General features: G+C 45.0%; 2 protein-coding genes across 4 annotated transcripts in view; one reads left to right on the plus strand and one right to left on the minus strand.

The window, feature by feature from the left end:
• LOC102691753 (dual specificity mitogen-activated protein kinase kinase 3) overlaps positions 1-20,653 on the plus strand; it is a 60,629-nt gene that overhangs the window by 6,306 nt on the left and 33,670 nt on the right. Inside the window, exons 3-5 of one of the 3 annotated variants that reach the window (XM_015359905.2) lie at positions 4,396-4,566; positions 7,801-7,909; positions 13,326-13,520. Coding sequence is in view for 1 of the 3 variants with exons in the window: in XM_015359904.2 (XP_015215390.1) it covers positions 16,603-16,624 (22 nt within the window). In the remaining 2 variants the exon portion in view is untranslated. Of the gene's footprint in view, positions 1-4,395; positions 4,567-7,800; positions 7,910-10,899; positions 10,997-13,325; positions 13,521-16,096; positions 16,625-20,653 lie in introns of those variants that run through there. The other 2 variants (XM_015359906.2, XM_015359904.2) reach the window with 2 other exon arrangements.
• natd1 (protein NATD1) lies at positions 32-11,936 on the minus strand. The gene is made up of 3 exons (XM_006637002.3): positions 11,678-11,936; positions 8,387-8,505; positions 32-2,497 (listed from the first exon to the last, which is right to left on the minus strand). The coding sequence occupies exons 1-3, from the start codon at positions 11,775-11,777 to the stop codon at positions 2,381-2,383; spliced, it is 336 nt and encodes a 111-aa protein (XP_006637065.1). The 5' UTR covers positions 11,778-11,936; the 3' UTR covers positions 32-2,380.

A 20,653-nucleotide genomic window follows, 5' to 3' on the forward strand; every position in this document is an offset into this window, starting at 1 on the left:
ATCCACCTTTATAATGCATTGATGAGAGTCATTTGACATTTGAAATAATTTATTTTGGGTACACACTGGAGATCAATATAAAGGTTTGTCTGTTATTTATATAATTAACTCTTTAGCGCACACAGGTAGATACCAAGTAGACACAGGCTGATACCGAATGCGTGTGGTCAAGTTATTTGAAAGTCTAAAACTTTTTTAAGGTGACATACAGTATATATATTTTAGACAAGAGATATTGTGGCTCATTGATGTACAACTCCCTTTCATGAATGAAGCAAGGTCAGAAAGACTTTTGAAATTAAAGGCTTCTACCCATGCATTTGACGTCCACCCAGGCTATTGTCTTAGGTGGCCACTGAGCTGTCCATTTCTCTCAGTTCAGCTGTTCTGGAGTTCTTGAAAAGCTGGAGCAACAGTACATCAGAATATGTGGCTGTTATTATCGACTCTTGAAATCAAGATGTAGAGTCCATGTGTACCTGACTCAGAGTCTCAGGCCCCATCAGACCACCACACCCATCTGAGACAGATCACTTCTCATTCTAGGGAGCACACAGTGGTTCCTATCCTCTACAACGACTGTGGTAGAGCTTTTACAGCAATCTGTCACCTTGCCTACATCTGTCAGCTACATTGGTTTCTTTGAAAATGGCAGATATTTCCTGTAATATATATATATACGCGCCCCCCCACCTTGCCTTTTGAGATTGTCAATGAATCGACTGTCCCACATAAGGGAAGGGTATTTTCTTTGGAGACCCACACTTCCCCCTGTCAATATCCCCTTCTTTTGACATTACAAGCCCCACATCACAAAAAGTCACATCTCACAACTCCCAACTCACTGTTAAACCACCAGTAGAGGAAAGAGTGGCCAGCAAGAAAGCACCCAGATCTCTGCTCCGACCAGAGCCGCCAACTGGCTGGACTGGACCCCTCGAGAACCCTATTTTTAGTGACACTTCTGTTCAATAAAACGTTACGCAATTCACACATATCGAGAGGGATACACAGCAAGGGATCCATTTCTCACAATGTGTAAACCAGCAGTGTAGCTTCGTTTTTTTATTAAAAAACGTCTGCTTGCTACTTGCCTGGGATACACTATACAGAACACGAGATAATCCAAACACTTAAAACGTAAAACGGATTTCACTTGATTTATTAAAAAAAACACACCTAAAGGCTTAGTAGGAAAGGAGTCTTCGGCAGTTTCATTGATGTCTGCAGTGTGGTTGTCCTTTTTTACTGACATAATGAAAACATATATTGCAGGTATTCCCTTGTCTAATGAAACTCAACATACTGTTCGCCTATACTATATGTATAGTATAACCTTTGCTTATCCTAATGGTCTATTAACTATGCATTTTTCTGACTCGTGACAATACATGTGTTACAAAAAATCGTGCTCTTTAATGTCACAGTGTATAGTTTTCCTATGAACGCTGACCTTTCTAAATTGACCTTTCATAAGCTGTAAATAGTTGGCTTTATTCTGTTATACTGGATGTAACAGAGTCAAGTTCCTCTAGCTAGCACTGTAAATATCTTCCACTGCCTCGGATCATTCCCTGAGGCCTTCACTTGTGCACTTGTGAATTCACGTAGCAACTGGAATTGTAACAGAAAAGGATAATAAAAGTTCCTGAAGATCACTTTCTTCCATCCTCCAGTGCTCGAAGCTTCAGTCATCATGAGTGAGGTATCCAAATACGCTGCCCAAAGACACAGTTTACTTCCGAAAGCCCAACTCAACCCACCTGGCTAGCATCCAGCTTCATTCTGGTAACCCTTGTCAAGTAGCAGATGAATCTCAAGCAATGAGGATGAAATATGTCCCCTCCTTGACATGTAACCTTTCCCAGATCTTTCCTGGACATCGCGGTCATTGGGTCATGTAGGCCTTTTCACTCAGTCCTCACCAGCTGAAATCGTGCACAAAGGCAAAAAGAAACCCCAGCATCACCTGTGGGAACATGTGTTGGAGCACCAGCTGGGGGTTTCCTGTTTGAGATAGAAAGGCCTTTTCAGTATGGAGTGGCTGTTCCACAAAGAAAGATCGCTCCACCCGTTTCTGTCAGACCTGCAGCATCCCGATCACGATGGAAGCGGGTCCCCTCTTCTTGTCTTCCTTGTTAAGATGGAATCCACCGGCTCCATCGTTCTCCCTGGATGTGTGAGTGCAAGCACCACTTAGGCGGGACGAAATAGATAAATAGGATCCGGAAGGATGTTCTGTGATCCTAAATGAAGCACCTGTCCTCCAAAACATGCTCCCTACTCCTGAGCTCCCCTTTCCCCCACCCACCCCACCCTCCCCTCACACTTCCTGTCCTCTGACCCCAACAGACACAGAGCCTCTCTCTTCCTCTCAGGATCAGTGCAAAATTCGCTCCAGGTACTGAGGGTGTGGGTTTTCTTTGACATATTTTTGGATGTACCAGCAGGTCAGGTGAGCCTTCAGGTCCTCCTCAACCACAAAGTCCATGGCGGCCTTAACAGAGAGGTGGGGGAAAAAGAGAAACCAGTTTACCGTCACATTAATCCACGAGGATAGAAAAGAGGATAGAAAAATTGAAGCTGGTTTCAAGCCAAGCCAATGCTGTCAAGAGAATGTTTGGGCAGATACAGCTCTACTGGAGGGCTGGCAAGGGGGTTAGCGTGGGTTCGATTCCAGACCTGGGGTGCTATCTGCCTGGAGCTTGGATGTTCTCCCCGTGTTTGCAGGGGTTTCCTCCAGGTGCTCCAGTTTCCTCCCACTACACAGACATACTGGTATATTAATGGGCTTCTGGGAAAACTGTGCCTGTGGGTATGTGCTCTGCGATGGAGTGGCGTCCTGTCCAGGGTGTACCCTGCTTTATGCCAGTTGCTTGCAAGGATAGGCTCTCTCTCCCCTGTGACCCTGAATTTGGAAGAGGTGGTTAGAAAATGGGTGAAAGAATAGCTTTATTGGATCCACAATTTCTGCTTCGTATACATGAAGAAAATGTTGTTGGGAGTTTACTTTGGGATCAAAGTGTTTCTGTGCGCGACACTCTTCCTAGTCGCAGAAACTGGAATGGACAGTGGATATTTCAGGGATAACCACTGTGAAGTATATCATCCGTTGTTATCACCTGCTCTTACCTGCGGAAATAAATGGTAAGCATTGAGGTTCATGGCTGGTCACTCCAGACACAAGCAAGGCGCTGATAACAAACATGCTTGTGCACTGTGTCTTGTGTAAGAGTGGCGCAAGGAAATAAGCTTGGAAATGAAACGTGATGTAGTCCCCAGTAATAATAAGACTAAGAACAATCTATTTTATATAGCACCTCTTAAGGTACATCATCTAAAATCAACAAATGGTTTATCTGAACGTCACAGCGAACCTTGGCTAATTAAGCAGGAGCTTCAAGCATTCTTACACCAGACGGAGCTCAGGGAATGTCTTTCTTATGACCGCACAGAAGATCTTCAAGTACAAAGCATGCCTCCACCACGAAAAAATGAACAATATATAAACCTCCTTATTCCATCTTTCCAAATGGGTTTTCATCTTATTCCAGTCAGCGGTTTTGCCAACGCCAACTTGTGACCCGAAAAGCTGAGAACTAGCCTGTTTTTCCTTGCACATAATGGGCCGCAGAGTTAAATAAACCTTGTTTCCAGTTTCAATCAAGTTAGCTGTCACAGGGTCCTGGGTTCGTCCAATGTTTGTCCTATTGATTTGTCCATTCATTTATTACCGTCAAGCACACTGAAGTACAACAACAACAACGGCAAAAAGATTAAACAGATCATAAACACAGATTGACGTAAGGAGAATTTCAAATTTCAGTCATGCTGAAACTGCTTTAAAGAGCAAAACATGCAAGGTAGTTCTGAATTTATTGCAGTTCCTTGAATCTAGAGTCAAGGCCCGACTTTACTTTTTACATTCTTGCCTCATTCTTTGCTTGAGATGCAGTGAAGACACTCACATGCTCTGAGACAGCAAGATTCACCTAATAGATTAGTAGGAGGCAGAAATAATACTTCCCCAGTCATACAGGGAAAGTTAAAGGGTAAAAACCCAGTGTACACCAGAAATAAGGTCAAACCACACCCTAATGATTTCTCAAGATGCATCATGTCCATCAGAGACGTTTCTGTGTTTACTGTTTCCCCTGGTTGGACACACCTTATGACTGCAAAAGCCTCAGTGCTGCTTCTACACTACTGTATCAGTGCAAAAAGCCATCAATAATTTATACAATGAATCTTGGAAACTGAAACAAATGGTTAGATGTTTTTTCCCTCAGCCCATTTTAAATGCAAGTCGGAAAATGTGCGAGGGTGTGGGGGGGGGGGGGGGGAGGATATTTTTGCTGTGAAAACTTAAACCAGGGGATTTTTCTTCTCTTTCAGGCGCAAACAAAATGCGTCCCCGGAGACCGAACAGCAGCTCGCTCTCAGACTGAATGGCAACAGCCCCGTCCACCAAAGTGGAACCTGCCGCCTGGCTCTCCTAAAAATGAACTGGCACGGGAGGGGAGAGGGAAAAAAAAAGAAAATTCAGCCCTTTGTTTTATGCACCAGGTAAATAAACTGGGTGAGTGCACTTCAAAAGCTGCAGGGATTTCACCCGAAGTGAAAAAGCACAGTGGGAGTACAGATTGTTTTTTCCCTCGTCCTGTTCCAGCAGCGGCTTTATCAGCGTTATTCTTTTAACGTGGAAAAAAATGAACTCTGCACTACTGAGCTGGCACATCTGGTGGCAGCGTTACTATGCAAACAGTGTGTTGTCAATAGGAGGCTTCGCGTCGATGTTTGTATAAAGCGAGAGATTCTCTGGCTTCTAAGAAGCCCAAGAACTTACACTCTGCTCTTCCACTACACAATTTATGCCGTAGCTGGGCCTCTGAAAAGCGTCCGGTTTATTTTATTTTGGTGGCTATGCCAAAACTTCAAAGCCTCCACACAGGCCCACAGCGTTGCCATGGAGACAGCTGAGAAACACCAGTGGCCAGGGAAGAGCTCTTAAACTAGCTTTTAGCTTCTGGTGTCTGCTCTCCCTTGTCAGCAGTGTGTGGCCCTGCTCAGTGACGGCATCGGCAAAATGACTCCCGATAAGAGAAGCATTGCCAGCGCAGTGCCCTGCCTTTGAAATGGAGATAAAGCGCAGATGTCTTCCTAAAAGCTTTGATAATGTGCGAGACGGCTACACGTCTCTCGGCTGAACAGCATCACTAACCAGCTGCGAGCTCCCCGCCAGATTCGCTCGCAAAGTCCCTTTCTTTTAAGGGCACGCTCTTCATAAACAGCGACTACTTTAAAGGCGGGCAGGCACGAAGTGGTTTTCTTCTGGCCTGCTTCAAAGCGCGCAGAGTAACTCTCCTGTGGGGCTCCACGCATTGGTTATCAAAGAAGCTCCAAGTCACAGTATTCGGCTGTATTGAAAAAAGGAATTACGAGCATTCCATTCAGTTTATTTTGCTTCTCTGCAAGCTTGGCTGGGGGAGACACTCTTGCTGGTTTGGAGCCAGGGAATTCTCAGCTAATGAGAAGGAGCTCTAGCAAGACACTGCTTTCACCAAGTACTTTAGGGGAGTCATATGGCCCTGTGCTTTATTTCACACAGGAGAATGTTGAATGGGAGACAGATATTTATGGACTGGATTCCTTTTTCTCCTTGGCCAACCACTAAAACGTTCTTTGCTTTCCCCTCCCATAACTGCTAAGGCTTCCCACTCCTGATTTCACTCATTGAGGTAGCCGTTCTGCTCATTTTCTTTTTGCAACCTGTGTGCTCCAGGACGCTATAAACTGGGGGTAGGACCGAGATGGGCATCCTCGCCTCTCTGTTCACGGTCAGGTGGGGAGGCCAGCGCCATAAATCCCGAGGAGACGAGGTAGAGTGGCCAATTAAGACGAAGGTGGGGGGTTTCTGGAAGGCGGGAGGAGACTAAAACAGCTGGCAAATAACACCGCAGGGACACGAGGAGGAGAGAACATGCAAGCACCACACGGACAGGAGGCAAAGGCCACAGCCAAACACCAGGGCCCACACGCCAGACCACCCCCCTCCAACCCACTGCAGTTAACTGACAGGAGGTATAGCTCACTCAGCTGAACCCCCGCCTCCTACACATCTGCACCCCAGAGCCTCGGGTTCGAGTCCCGCCAGTCTCGGCTGTTATTTGGGCAGTGGGGTGGCTCTGTGGCTGAGGATCTGCACCTGTGGCTGGAAGGTTGCCGGTTCATATCCTACAAGTACTTGGGACGGGTCGTAGACAAAAACTTGAGTTGGGACAAAGGCTGTGACAGCATTTATGAATGAAACTAAGCTATTGTAAGGTAGACAGAACTACCCTTACATTTTACTACAGCTCATTTATTGAAAGTGTCTTAACATATTATTGTCTCATTTCCTGGTTTGGTTACATCAGTACCATTGATTGTAATGGGCTGGAAAAACTAGTCAAATTAAGTGGCAAATGAATTGGGGTGCAAATCAAATCACCTGAGATATCCTCTACAAACAGAGAGTGGCAAAGAAAGCCATGTGTGTTATGAATTGTGTCTCTCACCCCCTCCACTGCGAGTTCACACTTCTCCCATCTGGGAGACGCCTCTGTGTCCCCAGGTGTAACACAAACAGACACAGGAAATCTTTCATCCCCACTGCAATATCTCTTTCAATGTTTCATAACTATCTCCTCCCTTATCTTGCTATAACACTGTTGCATTGACTTCTTGCTTGGTAGAATTTTGTCTGCCATTGTGTTGTTATGTTGAGAGTGCTGTAAAGCAAATTTCCCCCATGGGCCAATAAGCCTTTACTCAAATTCTGGAGGCTATGGTACTCTTGAAGGAGTATCCTGCTTGAATAGGTATGAGGTATCGTCCATTGGCTGTCATTTAGTTTGACCTGAATTACCATACACCACACAGCTTCGTACAGTGAAAAAACATCATGAAAAAGCACAGAAAAATGTAACCTTTTTTTCTAAGTCACAATATTCTCTGGATTAAGCAATGTGTGACCACTGGTTTTCACCCAGCGATCCTGGCAGGGCTGGAGTAGAGCACTGTAGAAGTAATTTTCACAACATTGTCGGTTTTGCTGACTACTGATTAATTACACCAATACAACTATGATTTACAAAGAAAGAAATGCCACATTTCAATTCGTTTGGGTACAAAACCAGTGTCTTACCTGGGATTTGAACCCTGAACCTTCTAGTTACAGGTTCAGAACGCTCCACAAAAAAGAATTTCAATTCATTCTTGTGCCTTGTAGTAACCATATAGGCTACTGTACTGCCACTGCACTAAGTTAAAAAGAAAAATATTTTAATAGAACTAGACTGAAAGAACACCTTACAAAACAGGTTATACATCATAATACAGTTTTGTTTTATGATTTTGTAACAGTTTTGTTTTTCTGCATGAGTATATATTATCTCTCCCCTGCTACAATGTAATGCAGCATTGTAGAGAGAAGATATAAACTTGTAAAAAAAATATTGTCTTTAACTTAATAATCTGTCAAGCTAACATCAGTGAAAAGAGGATTTGTACAAAGACTCAGTATGGTGTCAGTCTTTACATTATCTGTTCTCAGCCCTGACCTTGTTTTCCTCTCGGTAACCTTGCAGAGCTATCAGATGTGTCACTTTGCTTCCCAGGACGTCAGGAAGCAATGCTGCCCTTTAGGATACCATGTCTACTCATCCGTATACATTTTATAGCACACTTATGTGCATGTATCATGTTAACATATTTTTCTCCTTCCATCCATTCATTTTCTAATCTCTTCCTCCAATGCAGGGTGACACTCACACCACGGGCAGATTTCCCAGATGCCGTTACCCTACCAGTATGTCTTTTGACAGTGGGAGGAAACCAGAGCACCAGGAGGAAACCCACGCAAACGCAGGTAGAACAGAGAAACTCCACACAGACAGCACCAGAACTGAACCCAGGACCCCAGCACTGCAAGTCAGCCATGCTGACCACTGCTCCACTGTGCTTCCATTTCTCCACGACAACACCCCCCCAAAGAAAACTAGCAACCCTGAACAGAAAGGCAGATCTCCTTGAGTGCCTCCACTAGATATCTCTGCATGCAACTCACTGCAAAGATGGCTTCTTTAATTCACCTAAAAACAAAACACAAGTGTTGTCTATTTTCGGCATCAGTCTTGGTCTAACCACACAGGGGCCAGGGGCGACAGATTTTTTTCCCCTGTTACTGTTGCCTTTCCTCAGTCTGCAATAAAGACTGGCCCAGGTAGTGTCCCAACAGCCTAAAGTAGTCTATTGCAGATTAGCCTACTGTGTGTCATTCTCTCTTAATCAGTAAATACAGAAGCCTGTCTGGCAAAGCTATCAGGCATAGCTCCGAGTCCCATACCTTGGCCAGATGTTTAGCAATTCCTCTTCCTCTGTAAGCATCCGGGACCTCCGTGTGCTGCAGATCAACAGTCCTTTTCCCCACGTACTCATAGAGAAGTACAGCTCGGTCATGAGACCCTGAGGATTAAAGGAGACACCATCAGCCATTCTGCAGACGCACCTAGATTGTTGCCAGTCTCCCTTAGGCCCACCAGGACTCATCAAGTAAGGGCATCTTTGACGACATCTATTCAGATCCAAGTAGAACTATCATTTTACTGTTCTTTGCCATAATGTATGGCTCATACACCTTAGGTAATAATAATAATAATAATAATAATAATAATAATAATAATAATAATAATAATAATAATAATAATAGCTTACACTTATATAGCGCTTTTCTGGACACTCCACTCAAAGCGCTTTACAGGTAATGGGGATCCCCTCCACCACCACCAATGTGCAGCCCCACCTGGATGATGCGACGGCAGCCATAGTGCGCCAGAACGTTCCCCACACACCAGCTCTCAGTGGGGAGGAGAGCAGAGTTGAACCAAATTCATAGATGGAGATCATTAGGAGGCCATGATTGGTAAGGGCCAATGGGAAATTTGGCCAGGACGCCGGGGTTACACCCTTACTCTTTTCGAGAAACGCCCTGGGATTTTTAATGACCACAGAGAATCAGGACCTCGGCTTTACGTCTCGTCCGAAGGATGGCGCCTGTTTACAGTATAGTGTCCCCATCACTATACTGGGGCATTAGGACCCACATGGACCGCAGGGTGAGCGCCCCCTGCAGGCCCCACTAACACTTCTTCCAGCAGCAACCTTAGTTTTTTCCAGGTACTGACCAGGCTCACACACGCTTCGCTTCAATGGGTTGCCAGTTGTGAGTTGCAGGGTGATATGGCTGCTGTCTAGGTACAACACAGAACCCCCCCAAGAATGAAAGGAATCAGATTTGGATCTGAGTGGATGATATTTTCTCTGTGCTGACCTTGAACATCACAAGGATGACACAGAGAATCGCTGCCAGCGGGCTTTGCCAGTCACAGGCAGTATGAGAGGTAGCCCTGGGAAACCAGCTTCACTGCAATGCGGGCAAGGACAATTCAATCCAATACTTTAATGCCACAACCACCAGTTGCATGGAATTTGGTCTGATGAGCTGCTACAATTAAAAGACAACAATACAAATATACAACATGGAGCCTATAATAAACAGCATCCCGCAAAAGATCTTCACATTGCACCCAAACACACACCAGTAATTAGATCAGTAACACTGAGACCAGATACAATAACGATGAGCCGCGCATCATTTTCTAAATTAAGTACTGAAATCTCAGCCTCTGAGTAGCTGCTGTTATAAAATTCGGTAGTCCTTATCTTGATAGGCCTAGGACGCTTACTAGAGAGGAGAAAAGTCAACAGAGGTTGGGCAGGATGGGGTCAGTGAGCATCTCTGAAGCTTTGGCTTTCAATCTAGAGACGTACAGTGAGTCCACAGACAACCGCGGCAAAACCCACTCATCAGAGACCTCACCCCCTACACACCGAACGAGATCAGCAACCCTCACCTCCATCCACACACTGTAAGCAAAATACTGTCATGGCCTCCTAATAATCCCCATCTAGGAATTGGCTTCATCACTCTGCTCTCCTCCCCACTGAGAGCTGGTGTGTGGTGAGCGTACTGGTGCCGTCACATCACCCAGGCGGGGGCTGCACACTGCTGGTGGAGGGGATCCCCATTACCTGTAAAGCACTTTGAGTTGAGTGTCCAGAAAAGCGCTATATAAGTGTAAGGAATTATTACTATTAACAGGCTGCCTTTTTAACTTGGGTCGCTATGCACACACACTTCTCTGTATATAAACCTAGCAAGATTTAGATTTGTGTACTGTGTGACTACACATTTACTTTTCCTAGAGCTGACACAGTTCCACCATAACCACTATTTACACTGAACATATTATATATACACGGCATATAGTGTAGATTATGTAACTCTGCTTTCATGATCCCACACAGTTTACAAATAGATTACTGTATAATGCTCTTCCAAATATATATTTATAATATATAACCATGAACACTAGAAGATTTCTGACAGGACACAGGGGGTAACGTGGAGGGTACCACATGCAATACGGAGCCTTTTAAACAAAGGGAAACCAGAACAGAGTAGGGCTTTGATAAGCAAGTAACAGGGTTGCTAGGAGAAGAAGGGGGAGGTGGGGGGGTTTACCAAGGCCGTCACATCTCTAATCTCAACGCCGTGCCCGGGTTACACGCGTAGCCTTCGTTTCAAATATGGCCACGTCGTTTCCTGAACACCTTTTCTCACCCTTTCGCTGCGCGTTACCAACAATCAGAGGCACACTCGTTTTCCTGCGTGATTCCCCAACCACGTTCCGCCCTTACGTGCGGTGTCTCAGATACGTTATGTAGCCAAAACTGACAAAAGGACCCCGGTTGTTGTTGCTGTTGTTTTTACATGGGGCTTCAATTGAGCTCAAGTTTGGAAGAGTTCGACTCCGGGCGCAGACAGCGGGTCCCTTCCCCCCGTTCTCTCTTCGTCCAGACCAGCTCAGCGAGCCTGAAAAGGGTTGCTTTACAGGTTCTTTTTTTTAATGACCTTTTTTTTTTTAATCAGGAAAAACTGGCGAAACGTGTGCCGCTGTGCTGTCGAGGCCCGACCCTCCCGGAATCCCAACACGCTTCGATCGGTCCACTCGCGTCTCCCCTGCTTTTGTTTTCCCGTTTCCATTTTTAAATCACCGTGGGTAGTGCCTATCTGACATCGTTCCCCCCACCCCGCTTCGTATTTTAGGGCGACGTGAAGGCTGAAATGTAAAAGAACAGGGGAGGAAGGCATCGCTTTCGGTGACAGGAAACTGAACAAAACAAGGTCTAGAAGAAAACTATACCTCAGCTGCAGCGAGGGGTTTTAAGCAACAAGCCGGGAGTTTGCAGTCTTTTCGTCGCTCCGTGAATTACCGGAACCAACCGCGATCACAACCTCCCCGGTCTGAAAATGGAGATATCTAAAAACACATTTTGTGTTGTGTTTGGGGAGGGGGTTATGGGGGTTAGAGCAGACGTCGCTAGTTTTTAAACTTCAGCTTTTACTCCCGCACGATTACCGTTGTTAAAACGACGATGCGAAACGAGTACGGCGAGGATGACTCGTCAAAGCAAGCAACAACAACACGATTCTTCAAAGTGCTCGTTTGGAAACAAAGGGAGGGGGGGGGAACTGCAGTAAAGTGCATTTGCAATCGCGATCTCCGGACTTTACCGTTTAATCTAACAGTGAATTGCCTCCTCTTTCTGTCGTGCTCCACTTTGATCGGGCAGTTGAGTTGTTCGAGGACGTTAATCTGCGCTGCCTGGGCCATCTCTATTATTTCTGTTAGTATTTTCTCCCGAGATCATGCAAATAGGTAATCAGTGGGCTACGAAGTAGGGCGAACTACGACGGAGAGGATTCATGATCCCGTAAACTGACAGAGAAGTGAAGAGAACACATTCTCCAGCCCCAGGAAATCAGCTGGAGGGACACGTGGGGCGCTGTGGCCAATCAGCACCCGCAGCAACTGTTTTGATCCGCTGCGCTGCTGCTGCGTTAAAGGAGCAAAGCTCTCCCAGGCTCTGCCGGCGCAAGGAAGGCCAAGGGCCCCAAATGTCGTGCCCTCCGGCTCCAGTGCAAGCCCTGGAGATTATAGTGTGAACACAGCGCGACAGCTGTAGGCACGGCTCTTGGCATGACCGGAGCCGCTGATGTGCAGGCAAGCGTGTCGCCTGCAGCTTTGCATGACTTGAGAGCTGCAATTAATTTTTGTATAACTGCGTGTAGACCACTGTCCAGTCACACACACACACACCCTGAGACGATGTGCTCAAGCTCTCAGTAGCCCAGGAAAAGTAAAAAAAAAAGGCAGATCCATGGCAGAAGTTCCTAGGCCTTAAACCCTGAAGCGACTGTTACTGAAATACATGACTCCCATGCGCGTACGGACACAATCAGCATGGAAAAACCAGAGGGACGCCTGTCTGGAACCGAGAGGTGTTGCCTACTCTTACACTCAGGAAGACATCAGCGAACACAAAGACACAAGCATCCATTGTCAAATCTTTAGAGAGCGGCCAATTAAGGATGAAATGTCACTTCGGTGCTAGGAAAACAGCTAAAGTACTCAGGGCACATACATGCCCATAGGAAGACTGTTGGTGTTGAGAACGCGTTGCTTACTCCAAAGATTGATTCCTGCACAAAAATCATAAATTGGTCATTAGCCTACCTAGTCTTTTACCTATGGATACAAAGTTTCAGTTTTTCCTGGGGGCCCCCTGTTAAAAAAGTGAGTGTGCCATATTGCGAAATGCCATTCACAAAATTAGCTGGCAGCTGCGGTAACACTTTTTTTTTTTTACCATATGTGCACAAGCAGCCAGCCTGAGGGAAGCTGTTAGCATTTGCTGTCCGGCTCTGGGAAGAATTGAAACTCTCCAGCTGTGAACTTCCGATCCCCAGTTTCTATATGTTAGCTACAAACCTCCATATCGTGGCCCACGGCTTTTGCACAAATCATTGAAGTTCTCATTCAACAAATACTACGATGTCTAAGCTCAGATAGTTGCATGCACGTGATACTTTTAAGATTTGTGTTTAGCAGGATGCTATTCTTTTATAAGAAACGAGAAATTATAGTTTTATAGTGATCTTACCACTAAGAAATCACAATGGTCTAGAACGTTAAGACCTATGTGACTGATTATGTTGTTGATCAATTAATAAGAAACTATGAGTCGCTGCAGCACCTCCTGATTGTTCCTTTGCATAAGAAGGCAAAGACTTTGGAAGAATTTGAAAAAATGCGAAGAATGCTAATTGAGCTTAAATGAGTTCCCTTCACTGACCTCCTCTCTCTCTCTGGGCTTTGCAGATAATACCGAATGATCCAACGGCATCGCTCGCAGTGAAGGTGAAGGATTACCGAGTCTACCTGTGGTTTGACCTCAATCTTCTGCTCCCTCCACGGACACCCTGTGAAGTCTCTCGTGGCAAAACGAATCAGTTTCAAAGGAAGATGAGCAGTCTCGCAGACGGAGAGTGACAGGAGCACCGCACTCTGTCACAGGCAAGCCGAATGTCATTTCTCAGGCTGACACTGCGTGAGGTGTGTCGAGTCAAAGGGCCTTTCTGACCACTTCAAGCTGCAGTATCGCGGCCCTTTTGAAAGATGCTGAATTATAATTAACACATTAGGATAAGCTTTCTTTAGGATCAAGGAAAATTCAAAGCTTTCTCTATAATAATAATAGGTTCTGACTTCACACCTTTCTTCACCTCTCTCCCCTTCACACTTCCTGAGTTGCCTCTCTGCTCCTCCTGTGTCCTCCCCTCTCTCAGCTTTTGTTCTTCTGTGCTATTTCATCTTTGCTGTCTGCCCTGTCTTTCTCGCACCTGAAGAAGATTTCACAGCCGAAACGTTGTTTTCTCTCTTCTCTTTTCAGCATGTAATAAACCTTTCACTTGTTCCTTTGCAGTCTACGCATGCTGACACAGCTCCCCACTTGTATTATTATTATTATTATTATTATTATTATTATTATTTGGCATGTAGAAGGTGAATACATGATGCCAGATGTTTTGGCAGTACAAAGATTTTGGCACTGGTGTCGGTTGCCATTCCGTGAATTTGCAGCAGGTTACTTTCCTTGTATCTGATAGGTTGGAAACATCCTGCTAGCTGAGTCCGTGTGTTGTGTCTGTATTGCAAATGAATAGCTGACTTGGTTGGTTTAAAAGACGAGACGATTCCCAGCTTTCTTGATCAAGTGTGCACTGCCGTAGTGGAGCGGTAGAGGAGAAAGTGGGACCTGGATAGAAACATTCTTGAAAAAATGGTTGATAAAAAACGAAAAACATTGTCTCTATGTGAACAGTAGATTACATGTATTAAACAATAATCCTATAAGTGAACAAAACAGTTTGATCCCGAAGAAGGGTCCACGGCCGAAACGTGTTCTCTTTCTTCTTTTTTTCCAGCATGGAATAAACCTAGTACTTGTTCCAAAACAGTATGATGCCCTAAATAATATTTAAACTTCCTGTGAAAATTAGATTATTGTTTAGGATTAGCACAGGGCATTTAGAAATGTAGAAGAAAAGATTAGAACAACTTTTCTCTCCAGCTGCAGATGAAATACCATGTTTTTTATTCCATGGTGTTCTCCACTAGAGGGCTCAATACCCTGTAACAAACCCAGACAACAAGTTCAGACATGCACTCAAGGTTTAGAGGGTTGTAGGCTCAAATTGAAGAGAGCCATGTGATCACTTCTACAGCACTGTTTACTTTTAGTCATTCAAGCTGCATGTCCAGAAAGTGAAGCCTGACCCTTGTTCAATCTAGGACTGCTGTCCAATGAAGTCTCTTTCTTCGTGGAAAGAATTGCAAGTACTTATTCATTTAGCATCTCATGATGCTGGAGAGGCGATTGATTCATGCCTTAAAATAGGCATTTTGAAATGTTTTCAAAGCATAATTAGCTTCTTTTACCGGATGCAAGAAGGGACTGCTTTGACAACCTTTTTTTAAAACAAAACTCTCATGATTTAGAAAACCACATCTAGTTTTTAATCCATCCATTCCTTTTCTAACCTCTTTAACTGATATGGGTCACAGGGGGGCCTGAGTCTATTCCTGGCCAGCATTATTTTTTAATATTAAAAGAAATATTAGGTGTAGAGATTTAAAGCACGTGTTTGAGACCTGAATGTAAAACGGTGTAAGAACAGGCTTGTCGCACCAAAGTAATCATAACGATGGCGACACATACTGTACATCGCTGCACAAATCTTTGACACTGAAGACTTGATCAGGAGTTACACTCTAGGAGCATCAATAACTTGCTCAAAGCCTCCATTACTGCTATTCCAACAACTTTGACTTTTATTTATGCGGCTTAGTTAAAGGGAGAGGAAGCCACGCTTTTCGTTTAGAAATCTTTTATTCACATTGAACAGGATCTTAAAAAATAAACAGCCAAAAAACAGGTGTTGTAGTACCTAATCCATTGCAATCACGAAACAGATCTGAGTGACTCATTGTCAGGTGCTTCTCTTGAACAACAATAATAAGCAAGTATTCTGTGACCCTGCAACTTACGTCACTTATTAATGCACGTGTAGAAAGAAGTTTGGAAAGTGTTTTTTGTGTAAATGCTGTACGACGCTGCAACATAATGACAGAATCCGCCTCACAGTCTGCGCAGTTGTGTAGTGAAACATGCATTGTACCAGCTCTAACGTCATGCCGTCAAAGAATAGCTGCTACGCGAGACTGGAAACTGTTTTTCTTTTTGATAGCACACGACCAAAAAAACAAGGTGCGTTATTTTTTTTTGCTTCACACCGCGCGTAATTCCGCAAGTACCCGTAACGCTGTCGGTGGAAACGAACGTCACGCAAGTACACATACTTCCATCCGGCGTGGCAGTTTTTGGAAAACACCCCACGAACTTGCCACTTCCTAAATCTCAGAGCACCAGCTCGCCAGCAGGAGGATGCTACACCCTTTCAGAGCAGCAATTCTCTTTCTCGGGACTCAAACTTGATAGAACGAGGGCCGGCCCGCTCGCCTCCCATTGGCCCGCAGCGCCGCCTGCCGCCTTCCGATTGGTCGAGCGCGCTAGTACGGTCTTGGATGACGTCATTGATTAAAACCTCCAGTCACCGAGAGAACGAACGGAGTCCTGTACCTTGTGGCTTTTGGGGGGGGTTATTAATGAATTATTTGTATTGTTGCTTTCACTTTTTCATTAATAATTTGGGGGAGCTTCTCATGAATGCCTCTACGCTGCTACGGCCTATGGTGTAGAAACCGCCGCTGGTGTACGGTGTGCTCTGGCACTGTACCGGTAACATAATTCTGGCATTGTTTCTTTGATTGAGCAACGACGATTTCTGCAACAGCGCACAGCGGACAAAAGTTGAGAGATCCGTCCCTCCTTGTGCGGTTCGGTTCGGCGATTTCCCTGCAGATCGAGCCTGCGTGCTCCTTGCAAGCCCGGCAGGATTGTCGTTGCATTGAGTCTCGGAAAACGGATACTGTTTCTGTGCGTGTATTGTCCACCCCCCCCAGCTCTTCAACAGGCGTTTCTGTACAGTGCACAACAAAATCAAAGGCTTGCACCTCGGAATTGGGAACCCACAACATGTCAATGTCCAGAAACACCGGTAAGTGAAGATCGCCTTAAATTGCTTATGGCGCTGTTTTGCTAATTACTGGACAGAACAAAAAAAAAGCAGTAAAGGTCCAGGTGTATCTGTTTCATTCAATAAAACAGATTATTGCAGCCCGCACATGTAGTTTAATTGCTTGTGGGCTTCAACCTAGGGTCGTGTTTGCCCCCTCTCTCTAATTCCCTAAGTATCGCCCGTCACGAATTCCCCGTCTAATTTCAGCCTTTTATTTCCAGAAACTACGCCGCTGGGATACAAGCAGAACAAATAATTCCTGTTTTATCTGCTTATGCGGAAACTTAAGCCGCTCGCTGGCTCAGTGGCGCGGCACGGAAAAGCATTATATATATATTAGCCAAGAATGCACGATTTAAACCGGGTCCCAGTTTGTTGTTGCCCAAGCAACGATTGAAAGAAAAAAAGCAGCAGCAAAGTTTTCTGGTGCATTTGGCCCGAGCCAGCTGAAGAGGGACCGGGCTTGTTCCTAACGATATTGAGGACACCGGCGTGCAGTTTGAGCTGCGACCTCTTGGGTGGTGGTGCAAGACCCGGAACAGCGTGCGCAGCTGTGTGGGTGTCGGGGGGGAATGGCGGGTCGGTTCGGGAGGTGGTCGAGGGCTTGGCCAGGAGCAGCTGGGCATTAGTTTAGGAAGTTAGAAAAGTAGGTTATCGCCGGGAGAGGGTGACGAACTGTTCACGTGACCGTGCGAACTCCGTGCATCTCAAAAAAAAAATACGAGACCAACGATTTTGTTTTTCTAGATAGCAGCAATATTCTGCAAGGACTACAGCAATCACAGTTTTGCTGGGCAGCGTGGGGGGTTCCGTCTGATTTCCTCTGTTCAAAACGTTAGAGACGTGATTAAAGGCATTGCGACTCATTATCAAAGGCAGTGAAAAACGGCGAGCACAGCACGGAGAAAAAAAAACCCGAGCCTGGTATCCGAGTCGCCTTAGAGCAGACTTCCTCCGTACCTCAAACCCAAGGGCACAGGGAAAGATAATTCCTACAAAGTATCCATGCCACTTTGCAAATCTGGGAAAGCCCACGCGAACGTGCGTTAAAACAGGTTGCCAAGGCGTGTTTGTTTTCATTGGGGCAAAAAAAAGGGGCTTTTCCTCCGTGTGCGCTGTGCTAGCGCCAAAACAACCTGCAATGAGTAAAAGTACGGGAATCTACACCAAGCACATGTTTATTTTGGGTGAAAGATTGAAACGGGTGTATTTTAAGACTTGGGCTTTCATTCTTACCTCTTGAATGGGACAGTATAACTTGCAGAATTCTGCACGCATAGCTTTAACGTCGGTAAATGGTATTTAGTCGCCTTTTTGTCGTAGTTGTCAGCACCTCTCGGTGTTGTCTTCCAACTCCTTAATTCCCCATTTGTCGTCTGTACCGTGCTCAGGTTGTGATTCATCTAGTGTTTTCTGAATGGCGTGGCTGACTCACTCTTGCTGCGCGTTTATATGCTGTGACTGAGAGAGGTGCTGGTGTGTAGGAGGCATGCGGTGCCATTTTTTTTAAAGGGACGAGACAAGTCAAGCAATCCTGCAGGTTTATTCCTATATGACATGACTTTCCTCTGCCCGAACTGCAAGGAAACATGTTCCACACAGCTCTCCCCAATTTTGCAACTTTACCCGTCCAGTGGAATTTGAACCATGATTACGATTAATGTGTCAACTGGATTGGATTCATGTATCAGTACCCCGATCCAAGTATCCAAAATCCTCAAAGGCCTCAACAAAGTCAGCCAATTGGATTTCTGCAGAATGAGCAGTAAAACACAAACCAGATGACCAGGAGTGGGGAAAGTGCATTTCAAATCGTCAGGTGTTTCATGAAGCAAGCCGTGGTATCTGCTTCAAATACATGGCTGGTCAGCTTGTTCCACACCCCCCCAACTCTTTGGATAAAGAAAGTGTTCTGGGTTTTAAATCACTTCCATGAAGTTTCGACTTATGTGCCCTGGTTCGTGTTTCACTGTTTATGCTGAAGAAGTCTAGAGGGTTGACTTTGTCAGTCTTAAAGCTGTGTTGGCTTTTTGGTTACTTTCATTCAGTCTCGGTATTAAATATTTTTCCTTTGCACTGAAAAGCAAATTCAAATAATTAACTAAGTTACTTGAAGGAGGCTACAAAAGCTCTTATTTTAGTGACTTAAGGCTCCAACATAGTTTAGGCATACTCTGTGGGTATAGCAGAATTCACAAGCCTGGATGATAGCAGTTGATATTAAGTTGATGCATGATTGCATAATAAACTCATTGTGGAGTCCATTGATCAATAAGTGTTCCAGTCTCCTTAAGGAGTAAGTCTGAACCTGCAAACATCATTATCAGCTCTTGTAGAAAATTAGTATTGACTTACAACAGCTGCCTGGTGGCAGTTTAGATGTTGGGCCTGAAGAGATACTTCATATCAATTGCTTTTCTGTTGTATGGCATTTTCAATGGCACATTATATTATTGGTTCCTGCTTATACAGTAAGGTCTGATAATGAGCTACTTCATCTTGATAAATTGCATCTCAAGGAAGTGCAATGGGGAATGAAATTAGTGTCGCGCATAGCCTCTCAAGCAATTGGCAAAGCACATCTGCCCTTGGGGCTGTGTAACGTTGTTATATGCGCCTATTACACTTTCAACACTTCTCACTTAGAAACCTTTTATTAGACAAGTAAGCCAGCATTGCAGCAGCTGGTCTGCTGGCATAAAACGACATTGTGAGGGGTTCGAAAAAAACATCATGTTCAGAAGACTGGAAACCGCTGCTTTAATTAAGGGTAGATCACAGGTGCTAGTGTTTTAGGAGAGAGGATGAAACCGAACAAAGGCTCCAGCCGGACTGACCTGGTTTCTGCCAGCTCCTCGTGCCGGCCTAATTAAATGCCCTCCCATGGCCTGTCAAATTGAGTCATTCCAGCTTTCAACATGAGTCTGAAGCAGAAATGTCTGTAATGTGATTATAGTGCCACTTCTTAAAACTCATTAGCAATTGTTATGGTCGTTAGGGGGGAGGGGGGTTGTGGGGAATAGTGTCTGTGCACAGTTTCTTAGTTGCATATGAATGTAGAGAGTTTGACGATGTTTGCTTTCCAACCTGAAGCTGGTCTCTTCCGGGATCGTTATCTCAAGAGGCTTCAGCTGTGTAGGGAAGAGCCAAGCATCAGAAAGCAAAGTTTAGTCCCCTATAGCCACTAGCATGTATTGGTCACTGACTGGCGGTGCAAAACACATGAGAGTTCTTTTCCACTTGCAGGCTCTTTATTTCTGTACAATCTATACGATACAAATAGGAAAAGGACATTTAAAAAATGTATTTTGTATTTTTTTTTTTTAGAATTTTGACACATGGCTGGCAGAGACTGACGATGGCCTAGCTAGCTCAGTGATTTCCATGACAACTTATTTTTTTTTTAAGGCGGCCAAAATCATCCAGTACACAGGTAATACATGATGAGGACCATCAAGTAGATTTAGTAATAATTCACAATTGCTGGAGAGTTACTTCCTGGACCCGCAGGCTGATGAATCAGTGGCGCTCCAAGTCAGAGGTCTGAAAAGCTCCAGATTGCATTTCTCTGACATTCTTGACATGTTGCCTCCATGTTCCTGCAATGTGGGACCCCTGCAGCCAGAAAACAGACCAGAGTTGGTCAGGGGGAATGGCTGTTTTATGAATAGGTGAGCTAGGGGGTTTTACGACCATTTTGTGAGAGGAGGCAAAGTGTCTTCTCTCCTCCGCGCAGAGCAACAGATGGTTCCTGTAGTACAAGAGAGCGACAGAGAGATGTCCTGGTTGTAAAAGTTCATTAATGCATGCAGGAGTCAGAGAGTCAGGTCAGGCAGCAAAAAAAAAAGGCCGTGACTTGCTTTTGTGGCTTTCATTGTCCCCTATTCAAATGGCACAGGGGCACAAAAGCCCCAGAACCAGAAGGTCAGTCCTTTGGCCCAGTTTTTGTGAACAGCCCACGCCACAGCTGCGCAGCCAGCGCTGCCTGGACGATCCGAGCTGTGCGAT

Source organism: Lepisosteus oculatus, chromosome 19 (assembly GCF_040954835.1).
Source record: "Lepisosteus oculatus isolate fLepOcu1 chromosome 19, fLepOcu1.hap2, whole genome shotgun sequence".
Taxonomy (NCBI): domain Eukaryota; kingdom Metazoa; phylum Chordata; class Actinopteri; order Semionotiformes; family Lepisosteidae; genus Lepisosteus; species Lepisosteus oculatus.